Source organism: Eretmochelys imbricata, chromosome 1 (genome assembly GCF_965152235.1).
Source record: "Eretmochelys imbricata isolate rEreImb1 chromosome 1, rEreImb1.hap1, whole genome shotgun sequence".
In the NCBI taxonomy this organism is placed as follows: Eukaryota; Metazoa; Chordata; order Testudines; family Cheloniidae; genus Eretmochelys; species Eretmochelys imbricata.
Window position 1 is genome coordinate 152,731 of NC_135572.1, and position 18,210 is coordinate 170,940.

The 18,210-nt window shown below is 50.5% G+C and overlaps 1 protein-coding gene across 1 annotated transcript in view; it reads left to right on the plus strand.

Moving 5' to 3' along the window:
* The window catches only part of DCHS1 (dachsous cadherin-related 1), a 107,603-nt gene that overhangs the window by 14,359 nt on the left and 75,034 nt on the right, over positions 1-18,210 (plus strand). Inside the window, exons 2-3 of the mRNA XM_077806934.1 lie at positions 15,709-15,897; positions 16,289-16,520. Of these exons, the coding sequence (XP_077663060.1) occupies positions 15,709-15,897; positions 16,289-16,520 (421 nt within the window). The remainder of the gene's footprint in view (positions 1-15,708; positions 15,898-16,288; positions 16,521-18,210) is intronic.

Genomic DNA, 18,210 nt, shown 5'->3' on the forward strand with positions numbered 1-18,210 from the left:
TGTGAGAGATGGAGAATCCACCACAACCCTTGGCAAATTGTTCCAATGGTTAATTACTTTCACCATTAAAAATTTATGCCTTATTTCCAGTCTGAATTTGTCTAGTTTCAACTAGCCATTGGATCTTGTTAGAGCTTTCTCTGCTAGACTGAAGAGCCCATTATTAAATATTTGTTTCTCATGTAGGTACTAATAGACTGTGATCTAGTCATAGAATCATAGAATATCGGTTGGAAGGGACCTCAGGAGGTCATCTAGTCCAACCCCCTGCTCAAAGCAGGACCAATCCCCAACTAAATCATCCCAGCCAGGGCTTTGTCAAGCCTGACCTTAAAAAGCTCAAAGAAAGGAGATTCCACCACCTCCCTAGGTAACCCATTCCAGTGCTTCACCACCCTCCTAGTGAAAAAGTTTTTCCTAACATCCAACCTAAACCTCCCCCGCTGCAACTTGAGACCATTACTCCAAATATAGAGGTATAATAACCTCTCTCCTCCTATTCAAGATTCCCCTGTTCATCCTAATCCTTAAATCATTATTGTGGCTCTTCTCTGAACCCTCTCCAACATCATTCTTGAATTGTGAGTACCAGAACTGAACACAGTATTCCAGCAGGGATCGCACCAGTGCCAAATATAGAGGTATAATAACCTTTCTCCTCCTATTCAAGATTCCCCTGTTTATGCATCACAGGATTGCATTAGCTCTTTTGGCTTTAGCATCGACACTGCTTCCCAGAATAGAATCCCGCATCCTGTAAGTATGATCTACAGTCTTTGTTCCTAAATATTTACATTTACATTTAGCCTTATTAAAATGCATATTGTTTTCTTGCATCCAGATTACCAAGCAATACATCGCTTTCTATCAGTGATCTCTTCATTATTTACACCTCCCCCAATTTTGGTGTCACCTGCAAACTTTATCATTGATGATTTTATGATTTCTTCCAGGTCATTGATAAAAATGTTAACTAGTGTAGGGCCAAGAACCAGTCTTTGTGGGACTTCACTGGAAATATAGCCGCTTGCTGACAAGTTTTATCATTTGATATGACTATATCAGCTGTTTTTTCCCCAAATAGAGAAGAGAAATATGTATTGAACACTTCTGCCTTTTCTGCATTATTATTGATAATTCTACCATTTTCATCTAATAATGAACCAATACCATTGTTAGGATTTTTTTGTTCCTAATATATTTTTTTTAAAACCTCCTTCTTATTGTCCTTAACTCTGCTGGCCATAGCTTTCTCCTTGTGTCCTTTTGCTACCCTTATCAATTTTCTGCAATTTCTAACTTCTAATCTATATTCATTGTTGTCAGCTTCCCCTTTCTCCATTTGTTATGTGTGTGTGTGTGTAATATTTTATAGCTTCCTTCACGTCCCCATACTGCCTTCACGTCCCAGTGTGGCCTTCTTCCTTGATTGGGCATATGGGTAGCTCGGAATGACAATGACCCAGCAGAGTCCCTGATATGGAAGATGTTGGACTATATGATGGTCCTGAAACATGTACAGTTGTCATTTAATACCCTTAAGGTCCACCTTGCTGAGATATCTGTGTGTCACACCCTGATACAGTCATACACAGTCTGCTCATACCCTATGACATCAAAATTCCTCAAGGGCTTTCATCATGCCCTCCAGTCAGAGACTCAACTCCCACTTGGGACCACAGTGTTGTCCTTCTAAAGCAGGGGTGGCCAAGCTGGGGCTCCAAAGCCACATGCGGCTCTTCAGAAGTTAATGTGCAGCTCCTTGTACAGGCACCGACTCCGGGGCTGGAGCTACAGGCACCAACTTTCCAATGTGCCGGGGGGTGCTACTGCTCAGCCCCTGGCTCTGCCACAGGCCCTGCCCCCACTCCACCCCTTCCCACGCCCTCCCCTGAGCCTGCCGTGCCCTCGCTTCTCCCCCTCTCCCCCAGAGCCTCCTTCACGCCACGAAACAGCTGATTGGGAGGTGTGGGGAGGGAGGGGGAGGCGCTGATCAGCGGGGCTGCCAGTGGATGGGAGGTGCTGGGAGCGGGTGGGCAGAGCTGATGTGGGGGGGTGCTGACGTATTACAGTGGCTCTTTGGCAATGTACATTGGTAAATTCTGGCTCCTTCTCAGGCTCAGGTTGGCCACCCTTGTTCTAAAACATACAGAACCACTGTCTGAGCACTCGGTACACCAACTTATTACATCAGCAAAGAGAGGCAGTAAGCTCCAAAGCCTTATTGCTCAGATTACCTTACACAGCTTTACACATGGACACCCTCTGGCTCTGCACTGTCCTGTGTGAGATGGGGAACTAATCCTGCACAGGTTTCAGAGTAACAGCCATGTTAGTCTGTATTCGCAAAAAGAAAAGGAGTACTTGTGGCACCTTAGAGACTAACCAATTTATTTGAGCATGAGCTTTTGTGAGCTACAGCTCACAAAAGCTCATGCTCAAATAAATTGGTTAGTCTCTAAGGTGCCACAAGTACTCCTTTTCTTTTAATCCTGCACAGTGTCCAGATGGGGCTGCACCATTGATTGATACAGAGGGGCATTAGAATAATCTCTGTATTATTCTCATCCCATCCTTTATGCATTCATATACCTTGTTTTCTGTTTTGCCTGCAGCTGGGCATTGAGCAGAGGTCTCTGTTGCACTGCCTACAGTTGTACCCAGCTCCCTTCCTTGAACTCATAGTTAATTTAGGCCCCTATATGTGTATGAGGGGGTTGATATTGTTCTTCCAATGTTAATTGCTTTGCAATTCCCAACATTTAATTTCACTTGCCATGTGGATGGGTGGGTGGCTGTGGCTTCCACAAAGGCTAAAAAAGCCAGAAAGCAGATTGTTTTTAAATTACATTTTTTAAAAAGAACAGGCCAATCTCATACTATTTGAATGCTTCAGATTGGCAACACCACCTTCCTCTGGAGCATTTGGGTGTGGCTCCATCAGAGACTGCAGACAGACTAGTGTGGCTTCTTCTTATGTCCTTCCACCTCAATCAGGTTTTTTTCCAGTATTGGGCACATCCTATGTCTGGTCTGGAATTCTGGTGAGATCGTCTGTGTTGCACGGTTCCTCCAGGAGCTGGCAGACCAACAGATGTTCCATGGTATGTGTTTTACCACAGTCACATGTGCCTAGGTCTTTGGAATAGCCCCACTTCCGCATATGGACTTTTGGCCTTCCAGCTCTTGTTCAGAGGTGATTTTAAACATCTCCAGGTTGACCAGTCGTTCTCTGTACCTGTGGAAGGCATTTGGCAATGTCAGTGTACCATTTGACATCCTTGTTTTCAGACTGCGTGCACCACATTTCCAGTTATGTAGCCACTGATGATTCTGTAAGCAGTTCTGTTCCAGTTAGGATGCTTCTCTGTGATTTCAGGCACCTAACTGCTGCTGTGTGGCCATAGAGTGGATGTCTGGTATCGCCAACCTGTTGTAATCATTCTATTTTGTTTGTGTCCACTCTCCTAATATCCAGTGGAGCAATTCCAGCAGGCACATAAAAGCTGTTCACAGTTGTTGGTTTTAGAGATCCTGTGATGTAGTGGTAGCTGTCATTCAGGACAGGGGCCAGGGCTGCCGGGTGGGTTCTGCCTGACCCAAATGGTGCACATTTGTGGCCTTTGTGACGAATCCAGATGTTACAGAATCTGAACTTTCATTTTAAGAGCTGTTCTCTCAGTCTCCTGGTTGGAAGGAACAGTTCTTTACCCTGCAGTAGCTGTGGTTCTTTGAGGTGTTGTAGTCAGTGTGGTTCCCAACGTGGGTGCACATGTGCATGGGGCTGAAGTGTTTTTGACTAGCAGAGTCTGTCAAAGCCATGTATGTGGCCTGTGCCTCTGTCCACTCCTGTAGGAGGACATAAAGAGATTAGTGGCCCTGCCCTGCCCCTACGTCCCAATGATTCTGAGATAAAAAGAAGCTCAAAATAATCCAAACCTCACAGGGTTTGTGATAAAATAGGAGTTGGCAGCACTCTGAAATTGCAAGACACTCCCCCTATGGGCAGTCAGGGCCAAATTCACCCTATAGAAATGAAATGGGGGGTCAGTGCTTTCAGGGGTTACCCCAGGAAGATAACTTGCCCCAAATCCTCAGCTGGGGTGGGCTCTCTCCTGTGGCAGGAGGACTTAGGGACAAACTCTGAGATCTAGTGGTAGGGAACGGGGTCATTGGTTAACAAGTGCCCAGCACCTGACAGGCAGGCACTGCCGTCAACTGTAACTGATACTGTGGTTCCATAATGTAATGCCAGGATGTGTTAGCCACTGAGATGCCAGGACATTCCTGGCTCCTGCTCAGCTCCTGGCCCAGGGGGACCTGGTGGCAGTGAGTTCCACAGGCCAGTTATGCACCGGGGTTAGAAACATTTCCTTTGCCCGAGCATAAATTTGGTCCGTGCCAGTGTCAGTGACCTCCCCACCCCCATTCCTGCGTGGCGGTTAGGGTGACATAGGACGTGCCCCAGTTAGACACTATTCTAGCCAGTATTTTCTCTCCCTCCATCCCATCCCCTCTGGCACTAACTCGCATGGCCCGGTCACTCGCTTCCTGGGCAGGAATCTCTCCAAACTCTGATCATTCCCATCTGTGCTGTCGCCTGTCCTAGACTGGGGGCTGGGGGAGAGGGCACAATACCAGCACAGTGCCAGAGGAAGGAAGGGGCGAGCAGACCCAGGGCAGTGTTAGGAGGAGGGGTAAGCAGACCCAGTGCTGTGCTGGAGGTGGGGAAGGTGGGGCAGAGCCAGCTAGGTGGTAGGGTGGAGAGAGGAGCAGACCCAGTGGGATGCCGGGGTGTGTGGGGGGAGCAGACTCAGCATGGTACCAGTGGCAGAGAGGGGAGCAGACCCACAGGGGTGCAGGGAAGGGTAACGGAAGCAGACCCGGAGGGGTGCTGGGGAGGGTAGAGGGAGCAGACCCAGAGCGGTGCAGGGGAGGGTAACGGGAACAGACCCAGAGCGGTGCAGAGGAGGGTAACGGGAGCAGACCCAGAGGGGTGCTTGGGGTGCTCCGTTGATTCTGGAGCATGAGGACAGTCTCCGACTTATTCTCCAATATATTTGATTTTGTAATGGGTGCACTGGAGGCAGGGGAGCACTCTGTACATATTGCACCAGAGGGAACCCCAAGGGGCTTGGGACCTTGGCCTGTGGGGACTCAGCTATGTCAGGGCACCTGCTGCATGGTGGGGTGGGAGTGGGGAAGGGTGAGCGCCATGTGAGCTGTCACCCTGATCCAGGGCCCTGCCTGCTGGAATGTGGGAATTTGAGGCTCGTCCAGCTAATCCCGGGTCCCTCTCCCTGTGCAGGATTAATGGGGATTAGGGGGCTCTGCTGCTGCAGCCCCTCCCAAATGCCTCGCATTCCCCCAGCTTGGCCCCATGGCCACCAGGAAGGATCCTGCTTTGTGCCGACTTTGCAGGGAGAGCTGAGAGGTTTGGGGGAAGTGCCCAAGGAAGAAGTGGGCAGGGGCTTGGAGAGTTCAGAGAAGCCTTTTCCCTAGAGATGCTGCTGCACTACCTCCCAGCCCTTAGCAGCTACTGTCAAGCCCTGAGCCACTTGTGAGCACACAGCTAGCGTGAGCCCTGTTCAAGAGACCTTGGGCAGGAGAGTGGAGGAGGCTGGATGTGTTTGTCCCCACAGTCCTGCCCTGGCCCCCATGCCTCTCTCCTCCCCCTGCTCCAGTCTGTCTCCTTCCCTCACTCTTGACCCTGCTGGAGCTGCCCCCCTGCCCTCATCCTCCCATCCCTCCATTTAGGCTCTGCTGCACCAGGGTGGCCTCCCCCCGTGCCCTTAGTTAGAGGCCCCAGCATGTTGGGGGGGCGGCATCTGCAGGAGGCTCTCATTGTCCTGCCTGAAGGGGCAGAGATGGGGTCACTAGCTGGTGGAGACCCCAGCAGCCCACAGTTCCTGCCCTCCAAGATCCAGCAGCCCCTGTGCAGCGATTTTACTATGCACCCCGCCACACCCCTGGTTAATTATCCTCACTGTTAAATGTTTGTGCCTTATTTCCAATCTGTATTTGTCTAACTTCAAATTCCAGCCATTGGATCGTGTTAGGCCTTTGACTGCTAGATTAGATGCTTTTGTGCCTTTTGACACATGAAGCAACCCATTGTTTCCACCTCTGTCTGGTTAATGCCACATTTCTTTCTCCATTATAGTTGGTTTCCAAGACAATGACATCTTTCCCAATGGTTTTGTGACATTTTGGGGTCCTCTCAGACCAATAAGGGGTTCTGTCATTGTCTGGCCTGTAACTTAGGGCCTTCGTGCTCTGCCACTATGTTTCAATTCCTTGACACCTACAGCCTGCCCACAGACACACGGTCTCACCCTGGCTCTTGTTATTGTGATACCCACATTTTTCCCACCAGTGGACATGAAATATTCTCTGCGAGCATCTCTGATGAAATGTGTTAAATTTCCTGTTGCAGGCTTCTAGCGTTTGCCAAGTTTCAGAAACATACTACAATGTGGGTATCACAATAACATTGTACAGGTATAACTTTCGTGGTTCGTGTGTGAACCTCCTTATTTTCCGAATATTTTCCAGTCTTGAAAAAGCTCCACTTGCCTTCCCTCTTGCTTTCATCTCCTTATGGAATTGTCCATCAGCACTGACAGTGCTTCCAAGCTATATTGTTATCCGGAGTTTCTGAACCCAAAGCCCTTAGTAACTTTTACTCTTGGCGAGGCGGTGGCAGGAAATAAATCAATAGGGACACAGCTGTCTGACCAATAGATGGTTGACACAAGCAGTGTAATACAAGAGTGCTTTCACTTAACACTTTATTTAGTCTCAAGCATTTACATCTGCAACAGGTTAATTAAACACCCCAAATTACCCTCAGATTAATATTTACTCAGGGTCTTGAGGAGGTCTTGAGTGAATAACTGTAGACGTGTAGTGGCTAGCCTTCCATCTGCAGAGGAACCTGAGAGGTGTCAAAGCCTTCAAGTGTCCACCAGTCTCAGATTTCTTCCTCTTTTTATATCCAATTTGTTAGTATTACACAGCTTGTTCATCAAAAAACAACAACTGCTGAGCAGAAGCTAAGTTAAGTGTGGAGTTTTCCAACCTGTAGTTTTCCAGCCTATCAGGCAAGGAATTTTCTATCAGTTAACCAGCTGTATTTCACATAGCAATATTTAACTATTGCCAGACTTTCCATCTTGCAAAACCGCATGCTCCAGCAAAAGCTCAAGTCAGGAGGGCAGAGGGTCATGTTTACTCCTCGTGGTCACTCACTTCCCCTCCCCTCCTGGTCTGTTAGTTGTGCTAAGGCTTCAGAAATGTTCATTCTAGCTCCTTTCAGTGACGAGCATATGTCACGGAGTGCACAGGCTGGGTGCTCTGGAACCGCTCTGAATGAAGTCAGACAGGACCCTCTGTAGTGTGACTCCCCCCCAGGGCACACTCTCACTAGGGCAAGACTCCTTGGCTTCAGTGCCTCCTTGGGTCTGACCTTGGACCGTTCAGCACCTCTGTTCCATACCAGGAGCTCCCCACAGTGAGTCAACCTGGATAGGACATCTGGTGAAGCCTTACGCACCTCCAATGGGGTCACGTACCCCAAACTTCATAGTTAGCAGTGACGCTGAGCCAGCGAGGTAAAACAGAATGGTTGATTAGTTGTCTAGAACACAGCATAGAACAGATCTTGTTAGCACAGAAATCAGGAAGTTACAGCAAAGTCCATCTTGGGGGTGGGGGAGAGCTCTTCCCACAAGGCTCCCCCCGGGCTCTCCCCCCAAGTTCTAGCCAGGAGACTGACCAGCTTCCAGCAGCCAAGCTTCAGTCATGCACACCTGCTCTCCTCCTTCCTTTGTCTCTTTCCCGAGCAAACAGAACACCCAACCTCCATCTCTTACTTTGTTCTCCAACACCTCCAGCTGATTCTTGCAGAGAATGGGCCCCAACCATCAGTTGCCAGGCTACAGACTGTCAGCAATTGTCTGTGCCCAGGCAGCCAGATGGCAGTCACAGGGGTCTCTGCAACGATCACACAGCCTTGTCCCACCACCTAGATACTTGAATAACACATAGGGGAAACACATGCAGTATTCAGACAAAACATTAAGAACATTCCCACTCTGTCCCAGCATAACAACTGTGGGCAGTGGTCCAGGCATGTTACTGGGCTCTGAGCTCCAAAAAATCTCCCCCTCCTACAATATGGCCTGATTAATGCGTTTGTAGTCTTCCCCATCAGTTACATATGTACCATCATTGCTGACTCCTCTTTCAATGACCATGACTTTCATTTTCTTTTGACTGATTTTGAATCCTACTGTAGCATCCTCACATATGACAAAAAGAAAAGGAGTACTTGTGGCACCTTAGAGACTAACCAATTTATTTGAGCATGAGCTTTCGTGCTCAAATAAATTGGTTAGTCTCTAAGGTGCCACAAGTACTCCTTTTCTTTTTGCGAATACAGACTAACACGGCTGTTACTCTGAAACCTGTCACATATGACATTGATAGTAGTCTTTTTCATGGCATTGTCATCTGTATCCAACAGAATAATGTCATCTGCAAAGTCAGATATTTCCTCTACTCCACAAACTCTTGTATCTTCCTCTGATGTTACTCTTCACATCATGTAATCTACCACAGTGCAAAAAAGAAGAAGCGATAAAATGCAACCCGGCTCTACTCCAGTGATAATATCAAACTAATCCATTCTCCACTTACTGTCCTTACACAGTATTCTGAAACTTTCTGTAACATCTTGACCAGTGGCACTATCTTTCTAGGAAGCCCATATTATTGCAAGAACTTCCATAGTGATTCTATGAATGCAGTTGAAAGCTTGAAATCTATGAAGTTCAAGACTAATCTTCTCTGGTAGGTGAGCCATTTCTTAGTCAATCATCTCCAGGTAAAGATGTGATCTACACACAATCTTTTCAGTCCAAATCCTGCTTGCTTATTACGCTTTTTCACCTATAACCAGTTTGATTTGGTTCAATAATATACTAGAGAACACTTTCCCATGTGCTAGAATCTTTTGTTCCCTATGTAGGTAATGTGATAATCCCCGGTTTATACAGCCGGATCCTGCTGTTTATACAGCCAAAGCTCATCTTAGCCCTTTCAGCCATAGCATTGCACTGGGAACTTGTTGTGGTCACTGATTATCCATCAGGACCCCCAAATGTTTTTCAGAGTCAGTGCTACCCAGCATAACTTCCCCCATCCTGTAAGTATTGCTAGATGTATGACCTTACATTTGTCTGTATTAAAAAGCATATTGTTTGCCTGCACTCAGGTTACCAAGTAATCCAGATTGCTCTTTATTAGTGACCAGTCCTCTTCATTATTTACCACTCCCCCAATCTTTGTGTCATCTGCTGCAAATGTAACAATAATGACGACACTTTCTTCCATTTTTCTGAGAAAAATGTTAAATACCATAGGGCCAAGAACCAATCCCTTCAGGACCCCACTAGAAACCCACACACTCTATGAGGATGAGTATAAACTGGCATGAATACATTTAGGCTGGAAATTAGAAGAAGGTTTCTAACCACCAGAGGACCATGGTTCTGGAACAACCTCCCAGTAGGAGTAGCAGGGGCAAACAACCTAACTAATTTTAAAATACAGCTTGATAAATTTATGAACAGGATTATATGATGGAGTTACCTGTAATAGCAGGACTCTGGACACAGCGATCCAGTCCTGTGTGCTATGATTGCTCATTTAGATAGCATTTAATCCACTGGATGTGTGCCAAGCTGTATTATGCTGGAAGGGCACGAGGCCCCACCAGTTACCCTTACTCTGTGTTAAGGGGCATCTGTGAAGTGTAGGAATGAGGGGACTTTGTGGGCATACTGCACCACCTCTTGGCTAGCAGCTCTGCCCTCCACCTGGTCATCCCTGGCCCCAGTAGGGCTGGAGTGGCTGTGCAGAGGGAAAGTGGTAACCAAGGGGCTGTGAGGGGTACATTTATCAGCTGGAGGCCCAAGAGGGAGGGGAGGCACACTGCAGATGCTCTACTCCCCTTTGGGGGCTAACGGGGAAGGGATTCTGCACAAACTAATCTAATTGCCTTTTATGATGAGATTACTGGTTCTGTGGATGAAGGGAAAGCAGTGGATGTATTGTTTCTTGACTTTAGCAAAGCTTTTGACACGGTCTCCCACAGTATTCTTGTCAGCAAGTTAAGGAAGTATGGGCTGGATGAATGCACTATAAGGTGGGTAGAAAGCTGGCTAGATTGTCGGGCTCAACGGGTAGTGATCAATGGCTCCATGTCTAGTTGGCAGCCGGTGTCAAGTGGAGTGCCCCAGGGGCCGGTCCTGGGGCCGGTTTTGTTCAATATCTTCATAAATGATCTGGAGGATGGTGTGGATTGCACTCTCAGCAAATTTGCGGATGATACTAAACTGGGAGGAGTGGTAGATACGCTGGAGGGGAGGGATAGGATGCAGAAGGACCTAGACAAATTGGAGGATTGGGCCAAAAGAAATCTGATGAGGTTCAATAAGGATAAGTGCAGGGTCCTGCACTTAGGACGGAAGAATCCAACGCACCGCTACAGACTAGGGACCGAATGGCTAGGCAGCAGTTCTGCGGAAAAGGACCTAGGGGTGACAGTGGACGAGAAGCTGGATATGAGTCAGCAGTGTGCCCTTGTTGCCAAGAAGGCCAATGGCATTTTGGGATGTATAAGTAGGGGCATAGCGAGCAGATTGAGGGACGTGATCATCCCCCTCTATTCGACATTGGTGAGGCCTCATCTGGAGTACTGTGTCCAGTTTTGGGCCCCACACTACAAGAAGGATGTGGATAAATTGGAGAGAATCCAGCGAAGGGCAACAAAAATGATTAGGGGTCTAGAACACATGACTTATGAGGAGAGGCTGAGGGAGCTGGGATTGTTTAGCCTGCAGAAGAGAAGAATGAGGGGGGATTTGATAGCTGCTGTCAACTACCTGAAAGGGGGTTCCAAAGAGGATGGCTCTAGACTGTTCTCAATGGTAGCAGATGACAGAACGAGGAGTAATGGTCTCAAGTTGCAGTGGGGGAGGTTTAGATTGGATATTAGGAAAAACTTTTTCACTAAGAGGGTGGTGAAACACTGGACTGCGTTACCTAGGGAGGTGGTAGAATCTCCTTCCTTAGAGGTTTTTAAGGTCAGGCTTGACAAAGCCCTGGCTGGGATGATTTAACTGGGAATTGGTCCTGCTTTTGAGCAGGGGGTTGGACTAGATGACCTTCAGGGGTCCCTTCCAACCCTGATATTCTATGATTCTATGATTCTATGAAACCTGAGACCATCCCATGGAAATGACACCTGAGCTCTGAGAGGTGTGAACTGACCCATTTTCTTCCTAACCCCCTCACAGTCTACCCCAGTTTCTGTTGTGGAATACCAACAGCTCCCTATGCATGGTTTCAGAGTAACAGCCGTGTTCGTCTGTATTTGCAAAAAGAAAAGGAGGACTTGTGGCACCTTAGAGACTAACCAATTTATTTGAGCATGAGCTTTTGTGAGCTACAGCTCACTTCATCGGATGTTTTTCCACAGTAGTGAGTTGTAGCTCACGAAAGCTTATGCTCAAATAAATTGGTTAGTCTCTAAGGTGCCACAAGTCCTCCTTTTCTCCCTATGCATGTGGCTTTTAGAGCACTTTGAAACTTAAAAGAAGCTCATTTTGTTAGTGGCTGTTTCTTGGGAACCCTTGCTCAAATGACTCCACATTTGCACCACAAGCTCTACTCCAGCTCCTGATATGGCACCACAGTTTAAGGCAATTTACATATGCATTTTGAAAATTATAAGCAGCTCATTTTGGGGGAGGGGCTGTATATCTGAAACTGTTGATGAAATGACCAGTTTGCACCACAAAATCTGCTTTCATGCTGCAACCTACCAGTTGTCAAGACAACCTCCCTGTGCATGTGGGTTTTAAAGCATTTTGAATATTAACAATTAAAACCCTAACGTGTTGATATCACATGATTTTCTAAGGGCTGTTCTATGTCGGGAACCCCTTGGTAAACAGCCCCAAATTCGGCTCACTGACACACCCCGGAACCCCACTGAGGCAGAGCACTTTACAAGCAGTCTGAGTCAGCATGTGGATTTTATAGCACTTAGAAAACTTGGCTGTTAACAGTAAGCAACTCTCAACATGTGCTATTATGGTGCTACTCCCTCACTTTAACAAGCGGGTGAATATTGAGTAGGGGTAGGTAGATGGTATGACCTCTACAGGTGTGATGAGTGAGACAGTTACTGAATACTGTGTCCTGTTCTGGGCTTCAGAAAAGAAATACAAGAATGAGCAGCTGAAGTCTGGAAAACCTGCCTTATAGTGAAAGACCCTTAAAGGGCATGGCTACACTGGAAACTTCAAAGCGCTGTCACAGGAGCGGTCCCGAGGCAGCGCTTTGAAGTGCGAGTGTGCTGGGAGAGAGCTCTCCCAACGGTAATCCACCTCCAAGAGGGGATTAGCTCCCAGCCTTGGAGCTTGTTTACACTAGTGCTTTAAAGTGCTCTGACTTGCTGCGCTCAGGGGGGTGATTTTTCACACCCCTGCGTCAGCAAGTTAGAGCGCTATAAAATGTTAGTGTAGCCAAGCCCTAAAGGAGCTCAGTCTATTTAGAGGTGACTTGATCACAGTCTACAAATACATGCATGGGGAAAAGATTTCTGAGAGCAGGCAGCTCTTTAAGCTCCCATACAAAGGCTGAACAAGGTGCAGTGGCTGAGAGCTGAAGCCAAACAAATTCAGACTGGAAATCAGCTGAAGGTTTTCATCAGTGAGGGTAATTAACCTTAGACAGCTCGTCCTGGGGCATGATGGATTCTCCCTCACTTAAAATCAGTAAATGGCTAGTGGATAGTTTTGCTAAGACTTGTTCTGGCTCAGCCAGGCATTCTGGGCTGGATGCAGGAGTCACAGGGTGGGATTCTCCAGGTGACACAAGTGCTCAGACTGGCTCATACTGTGCCTCACTTTTGCCCCCTCTGAAGCAGCTGGACCTCACACCCTCTGTCCAACACATCAGCGTGCTGTGTAATCTCCCCAAATCCAACTGGCCATGTCACCCCTTCTCACAGCCTGCTGTGCTCTGTCCACTCGTTCCCCATGTCCCTCACCCAACCTGCCATACTCTGTGCATGCCTGCTGCTGGGAGCCGCTTTGCTCCAGGAGCTACTTGCTTTATGTCCAGTCCCTCCAGTCTCCAGGATGGACAAAACAAAAGAGCAAGGAAGTGGAGAAACAGGAAAAAAAGGAGTGGAAAGTGGGAAGAAGATGGGTGGCTGCTCCAGAGCTCATGTTGCCCGCAGCTGCATGGATTCTGTAGCTGGTGGCAGGAGAAGGGGATCCTGTTACATGGGACTACTTCCAGCAGCTGGAGGGGCAAGGGGAGTAAGATGGGAGGGAATGAGTTCCCTATGAAATGCACACAGGGCGCCAAGGAACCAGGCTCACAATGTGGGGAAGTGCTTGACTACTCCAGTGCAAGCCTCTCTCAGTAGGGGGGCCTGTAGGGAGTCAGGCAGGAGTGCTGGCCGTTGTGGGAGCTCCTGGATACTCCAATCCCCTCCTCTCCCACCAAGACGTGTTCTAGGGTGAATGGCAGGAGAGGTGGTGGGAGTAGGGCAGGAACTCAGGTTCTGGAGGGAGGGTGCAGCAGGGGGCACTGTAGGGAGTGGGGTGGGAGCTGTGGCTGGTGGGAGGGGTCAGCATGCAGCTCTGTAGGGAGTGGGGCAAGAGTGCTGGGCGGGGGCTCCCTCTTACTCTAGTCTTAACCTCCCAGCAGGACAGGCAAGTGGTGAAATTGCTGCTGGGGCCTGAGCTGCCTGAGGGGCTGACGTGTGACCCAGGTTAGGAGGCTCCTAAGAGCTGTTTGCAGCTCCCAGCTGGGCCCTTTCCCTGGCGCTCGTCTATGTTCCTGTGCTGCTTGCTCACGGGAGCTGAGGCCGCAGCCCCAGTGTGGGGAGGAGCTGCAGCAATGGAGCGTGAACTTCACTTCACCCGGGCCTGTCCCAGCTGCCTCCTTTTCCGGGGTGTGTTCTCCCCTCCGAGCTCTCAGCGGGGGATGAGCCCTGGGCAGCATCCCCCGGAGGGGATGTTCTGGGGAAAGGAGCTATTAGTGGCTGACGTGGAACTGCAGGGAACTGGAGGGATCTTGGAGAAGCCTTCCCACACAAAGGAGAGCCCAGGATATTGGGCAGGAGCCTTGGGTTCAAGGAGCAGGGTCTGAACCCCCAGGTGCCCCTGATGCTCTGGCAATGCTGGCTCCCCCTCCCCTTTGCCTTCTTTCCGGGCCCAGCAGTTGGCAGGGCCAGGCCTCCTCTCCTGTCCCTGCCACAGAGAAGCTCAGCCCAAGGAGTCTTTCTGGAAGTTGTGCTGTAGCCCAGCTGGGAGCAGGTGGGCAGGGTGTGCTGGCCTGCAGCTCAGCCTGTCCCTTAAGCCTGTAACAGCCGGCTCCTCACTGCAGCCCTGGCCAGAGGTCTGGGAGTGCTGGCACTTGGGGCCCTGACAGCAGGATGGGATCCTGAGGTGCTGGAGGGATGTTTCCAGCCCCTATGTCCCAGAGAGCACAGTGGGGTGCTCAGAATAAGGCTGACTCTTCTGTCCCTCTTGAAGTTGGGTCACTTGCAAAGAGACCAAGAAGAGGACCTCTGGGCCCCGGCTGCAGCACCAGGCCCCCCAGCAGTGCTGCAGGGGAATGTCCAGCGGGAGAGGGCAGTGGGAGGTGCTGGCTGCTCAGTGGAAGGTGAGGAGCAAGGCCGGGCTAGCTGCTAGCCCTGCAGCATCTCTGGTTTCCTTTCCCATTCCCAGGAGAGGGTGCATGCTGATGAGGCTGGCTGAGGGGGAGGGAGGGTCCTGGGAAACACAGGCTCCATGAAAAGGCTGAGAATGGTGGGGAGAGCAGCAGGTGAGTGCCAGCCTGTTCAGCACTGTGGGACAGGCTCGCATCCCTCAGGCTGGGCTTGGGAAAGGGCACTGGGGTAAATCTGTGGAGCTCAGCCTCTCTGCCCAGTGGCCTTTCCTGGGGCAAGTCCCAAGACCATCTGGGCCCTGGACAGCACAATGATGGGCACAGAAACAGCGTCTAAACTGAGAACATGAGTAGTAACGGCCTGACCCATGGCACCTCCAGCAGCACAGCAACCCTTATTGCTGCAGTGGGGCCAGCTCCGACTGAGGGCAGAAATTGTCCCCACCCCACTTCCTGCAGCACCCCCAAGTGCTGGGGCGAGCACTGACTGCAAGGGGAGAGCACCTCTGTCTGAGCCCCCTGCCTCCAGTTTGCAAGGCGGGAAGTGCTCCCACCATCCCTTGAAGAACACTGCACTGAGCAGAGTAGCTGCTCTGATCACCCACTGGGGGTGGGGGGGTATCAGTTTACCTATCCTAGGTGGAATATCTGAGTGCCTCAGTATCTGTAAAGTGTTTACCCTCCCGACCCCCTGTGCAGCATCCCCACTGTATAGACAGGAACAGCAGCCCAGAGAAGCTGTCATTCGCCTGTGGTCACACAGACAGACTTTGGTGGTGCATGGAATTGGACCCGGGCTTCCTGAGTCCTAGCTTAGCCCACTAACTGCTGCCATCCTGCCTCCTAGGGCAGAAGGTCTTGAGCTGCCCTGGGGATGGCCGGAGGAGCTGGGCCTGGCTGCTGGGCTCCAGCCCCACTGCTGCTCCCACTGACATAGAGCCTTTCCACCAGATCACAGCCACGGATGCAGACAGTGGTCTCTTCGGCTCCCTCTCCTACTCCATCGGCTCTGGCATCGGCAGCGTTGTCCCCACACAGTTCAGCATTGATGAGCACACTGGGCAGCTGTGCACGGTGCAGGGCCTGGACCGCGACGAGGGGGCCACTGCCTATGACTTCACTGTCACTGCTGTCGATGGGGTGAGCACTGATGAAAGCAGGATGGGCCCTGGGGGAAAGGGCTGAGTGATGGGGGATGGGCCAATGGGGAAGGAGGCTGAGTAATGAAGGAAGGAGGTCATGGGACGATGGGGAAAGGTGGGATGGAACTAAGCAATGGTGCAGGGGCAGCTAGGCCCTGGGGGGTGTGAGCAATGGGGCAGGGGCTGCTGGGCCCTGGGGGGTGCTGAGTGATGGGGAAAATGGGGGATGGGCAAACGGGGAGTGAGCAATTGGGTGGAGGAGGGAGTTATGCCCCCAGCCTAGTACTATTCAGAAGGTTATCCCCTGTCATCCCATCCTCCCAGGGCAATGAGGGCCTCCCAGCAGCCCAGCCCTGGGCAGAGTTATGCCTGGTCCTGTCCTCCTCCAGGGCGGTCTGAACTCCATGGTGTACGTGAAGGTTTTCCTGGAGGATGTGAACGATAACCGTCCGGCATTCTACCCACTGGAGTACGCAGCCAGCATCAGTACACAGAGCATGCCGGGCACTGCCGTGCTGCGTGTCATGGCCCACGACAAGGACGAGGGCCCCCACGGGAAGGTGACGTACCACATTGTCTCAGGGAACTCGCCCCCTCTCTTCTCTCTGCACAAGGACACAGGTAAGAGCCCTTGGCGTCCTGGCCAGGTTTGGGGATGGGTGGGGGGAAGGGAGCTTCCCCAGGGTGATGCTCAGTCAGCCGCAGACAGAGGGTATGGGGGGATGTGACACCTGTCAGTGTTACTGTACAGCATGCTCATCAGCTCCACAGAAGGGCAGCCCCACCACCCACCTCTCTCCTCAGTCTTCCCCCTCCCCTGTTTCCACTATCCCTCCCCTCCCTGCTTGGCCAAGGGTGCAGGGCGGGGGTGAGGGCTGGGTGTGGGCTCTGGGGTGGGGCCAGGGATGAGGGGTTTGGGGTACAGGAGGGGGCTCAGGGCTGGAGCAGGGTGTTGGGATGTTGGGAGGGTGCAGACTCTGGGAGACAGTTTGGGTGCAGGAGGGAGTTCGGGATGCAGGGTCGCAGCAGTGCTTACTGCAGCTCTCAGGAAGTGGCCGCCAGGCCCCTGTGGCCCCTAGGCTCCCCTTGTGCCTACAGGCACTGCTCCCGCAGCTCCTATTGGTCACAGTTCCTGACCAATGAGAGCTGCAGAGCCAGCACTGGGGCAGGGGTAGCACACAGAGCCTCCTTGGCTGCCCATTCGCCATGGGGCTGCAAGGACCTGGCGGCTGCTTCCAGGAGCCGCATGGAGCTAGGGCAGGCAGTGAGCCTGCCTTAGCCCTAGGCCCCTGCTGCACAACCAACGGGACTTTTAATGGCCCAGTCAGCGGTGCCGACCTGAGCTGCCAGAGTCCATTTTCGACCAGGCATTCCAGTTGAAAACCGGATGCCTGGCAACCCTATTCCCTGCATTCCTGACCACATTGATTGGGCCCAGAAAGGCTCGATACCCATGGCCCATTCCCCTGGGCCCTCAGCACCCCCCCCTCCACCCATGGCCAGGTCCCGGGCCCTTTCTAGCCTGAACTCCACCCCTCTCCCCTTGTGACATTATTAACATAATCTGTAACCATGTAGATCACTGTTGCAACCACTGTTATATATTTGCAGCAAATATTGTACAAAGGTTGTCTTGTGAGGTGTCTATGGGAAGGTTATGATTTGCTGGTTATAATTATGCTATGTGTATATGTGTATCAGTTTTGTAGTTGAAGTTATGAATATTGGCTCTATACTGTCTGTATTTCAAACTTATGCTATGCTTCTGGGTGATACCCCAGACAAGTTGGTGTCAACTTTGCCTAGCCTGTTTGATGGCCCATTAAGGACCATCAGTTATACAATTGACCCGTTGAGAGAAGGCAGACACACCTTGTGACTCAGCAAGGTATGCAGGGACCTGCCTATTGGACAGAACTCTAAGGTTTTTCTATGCCATGTGCTGGATAGCATGTCCTTGGGACAAAGAAAGCGAAGACCACATGGCAAGAGACTATAAAAGGGTGATGTCTCATCTCCATCTTGTCTTCAATTCTGCTTCTTGCCTCTGGAGGAACTTTGCTACAAACTGAAGCTCTGAACAAAGGACTGAATGATCCCTCCCAGCTGTGGATGTACTCCAGAGACTTGATTTGAACCTGCAATTTAATCCATCACTGCTACAAGCCTGAACCAAGAACTTTGACATTACTGTGTCACGGAGTCCCCGGGTGATGCTCTGGAACTGCTCCCTGCGAAGCCAGGCAGGACTCTGGGGAAGTCTCCTTTCTGTCAGCAGACTGTCTTCAGGACACACAGCTCACACAACTTC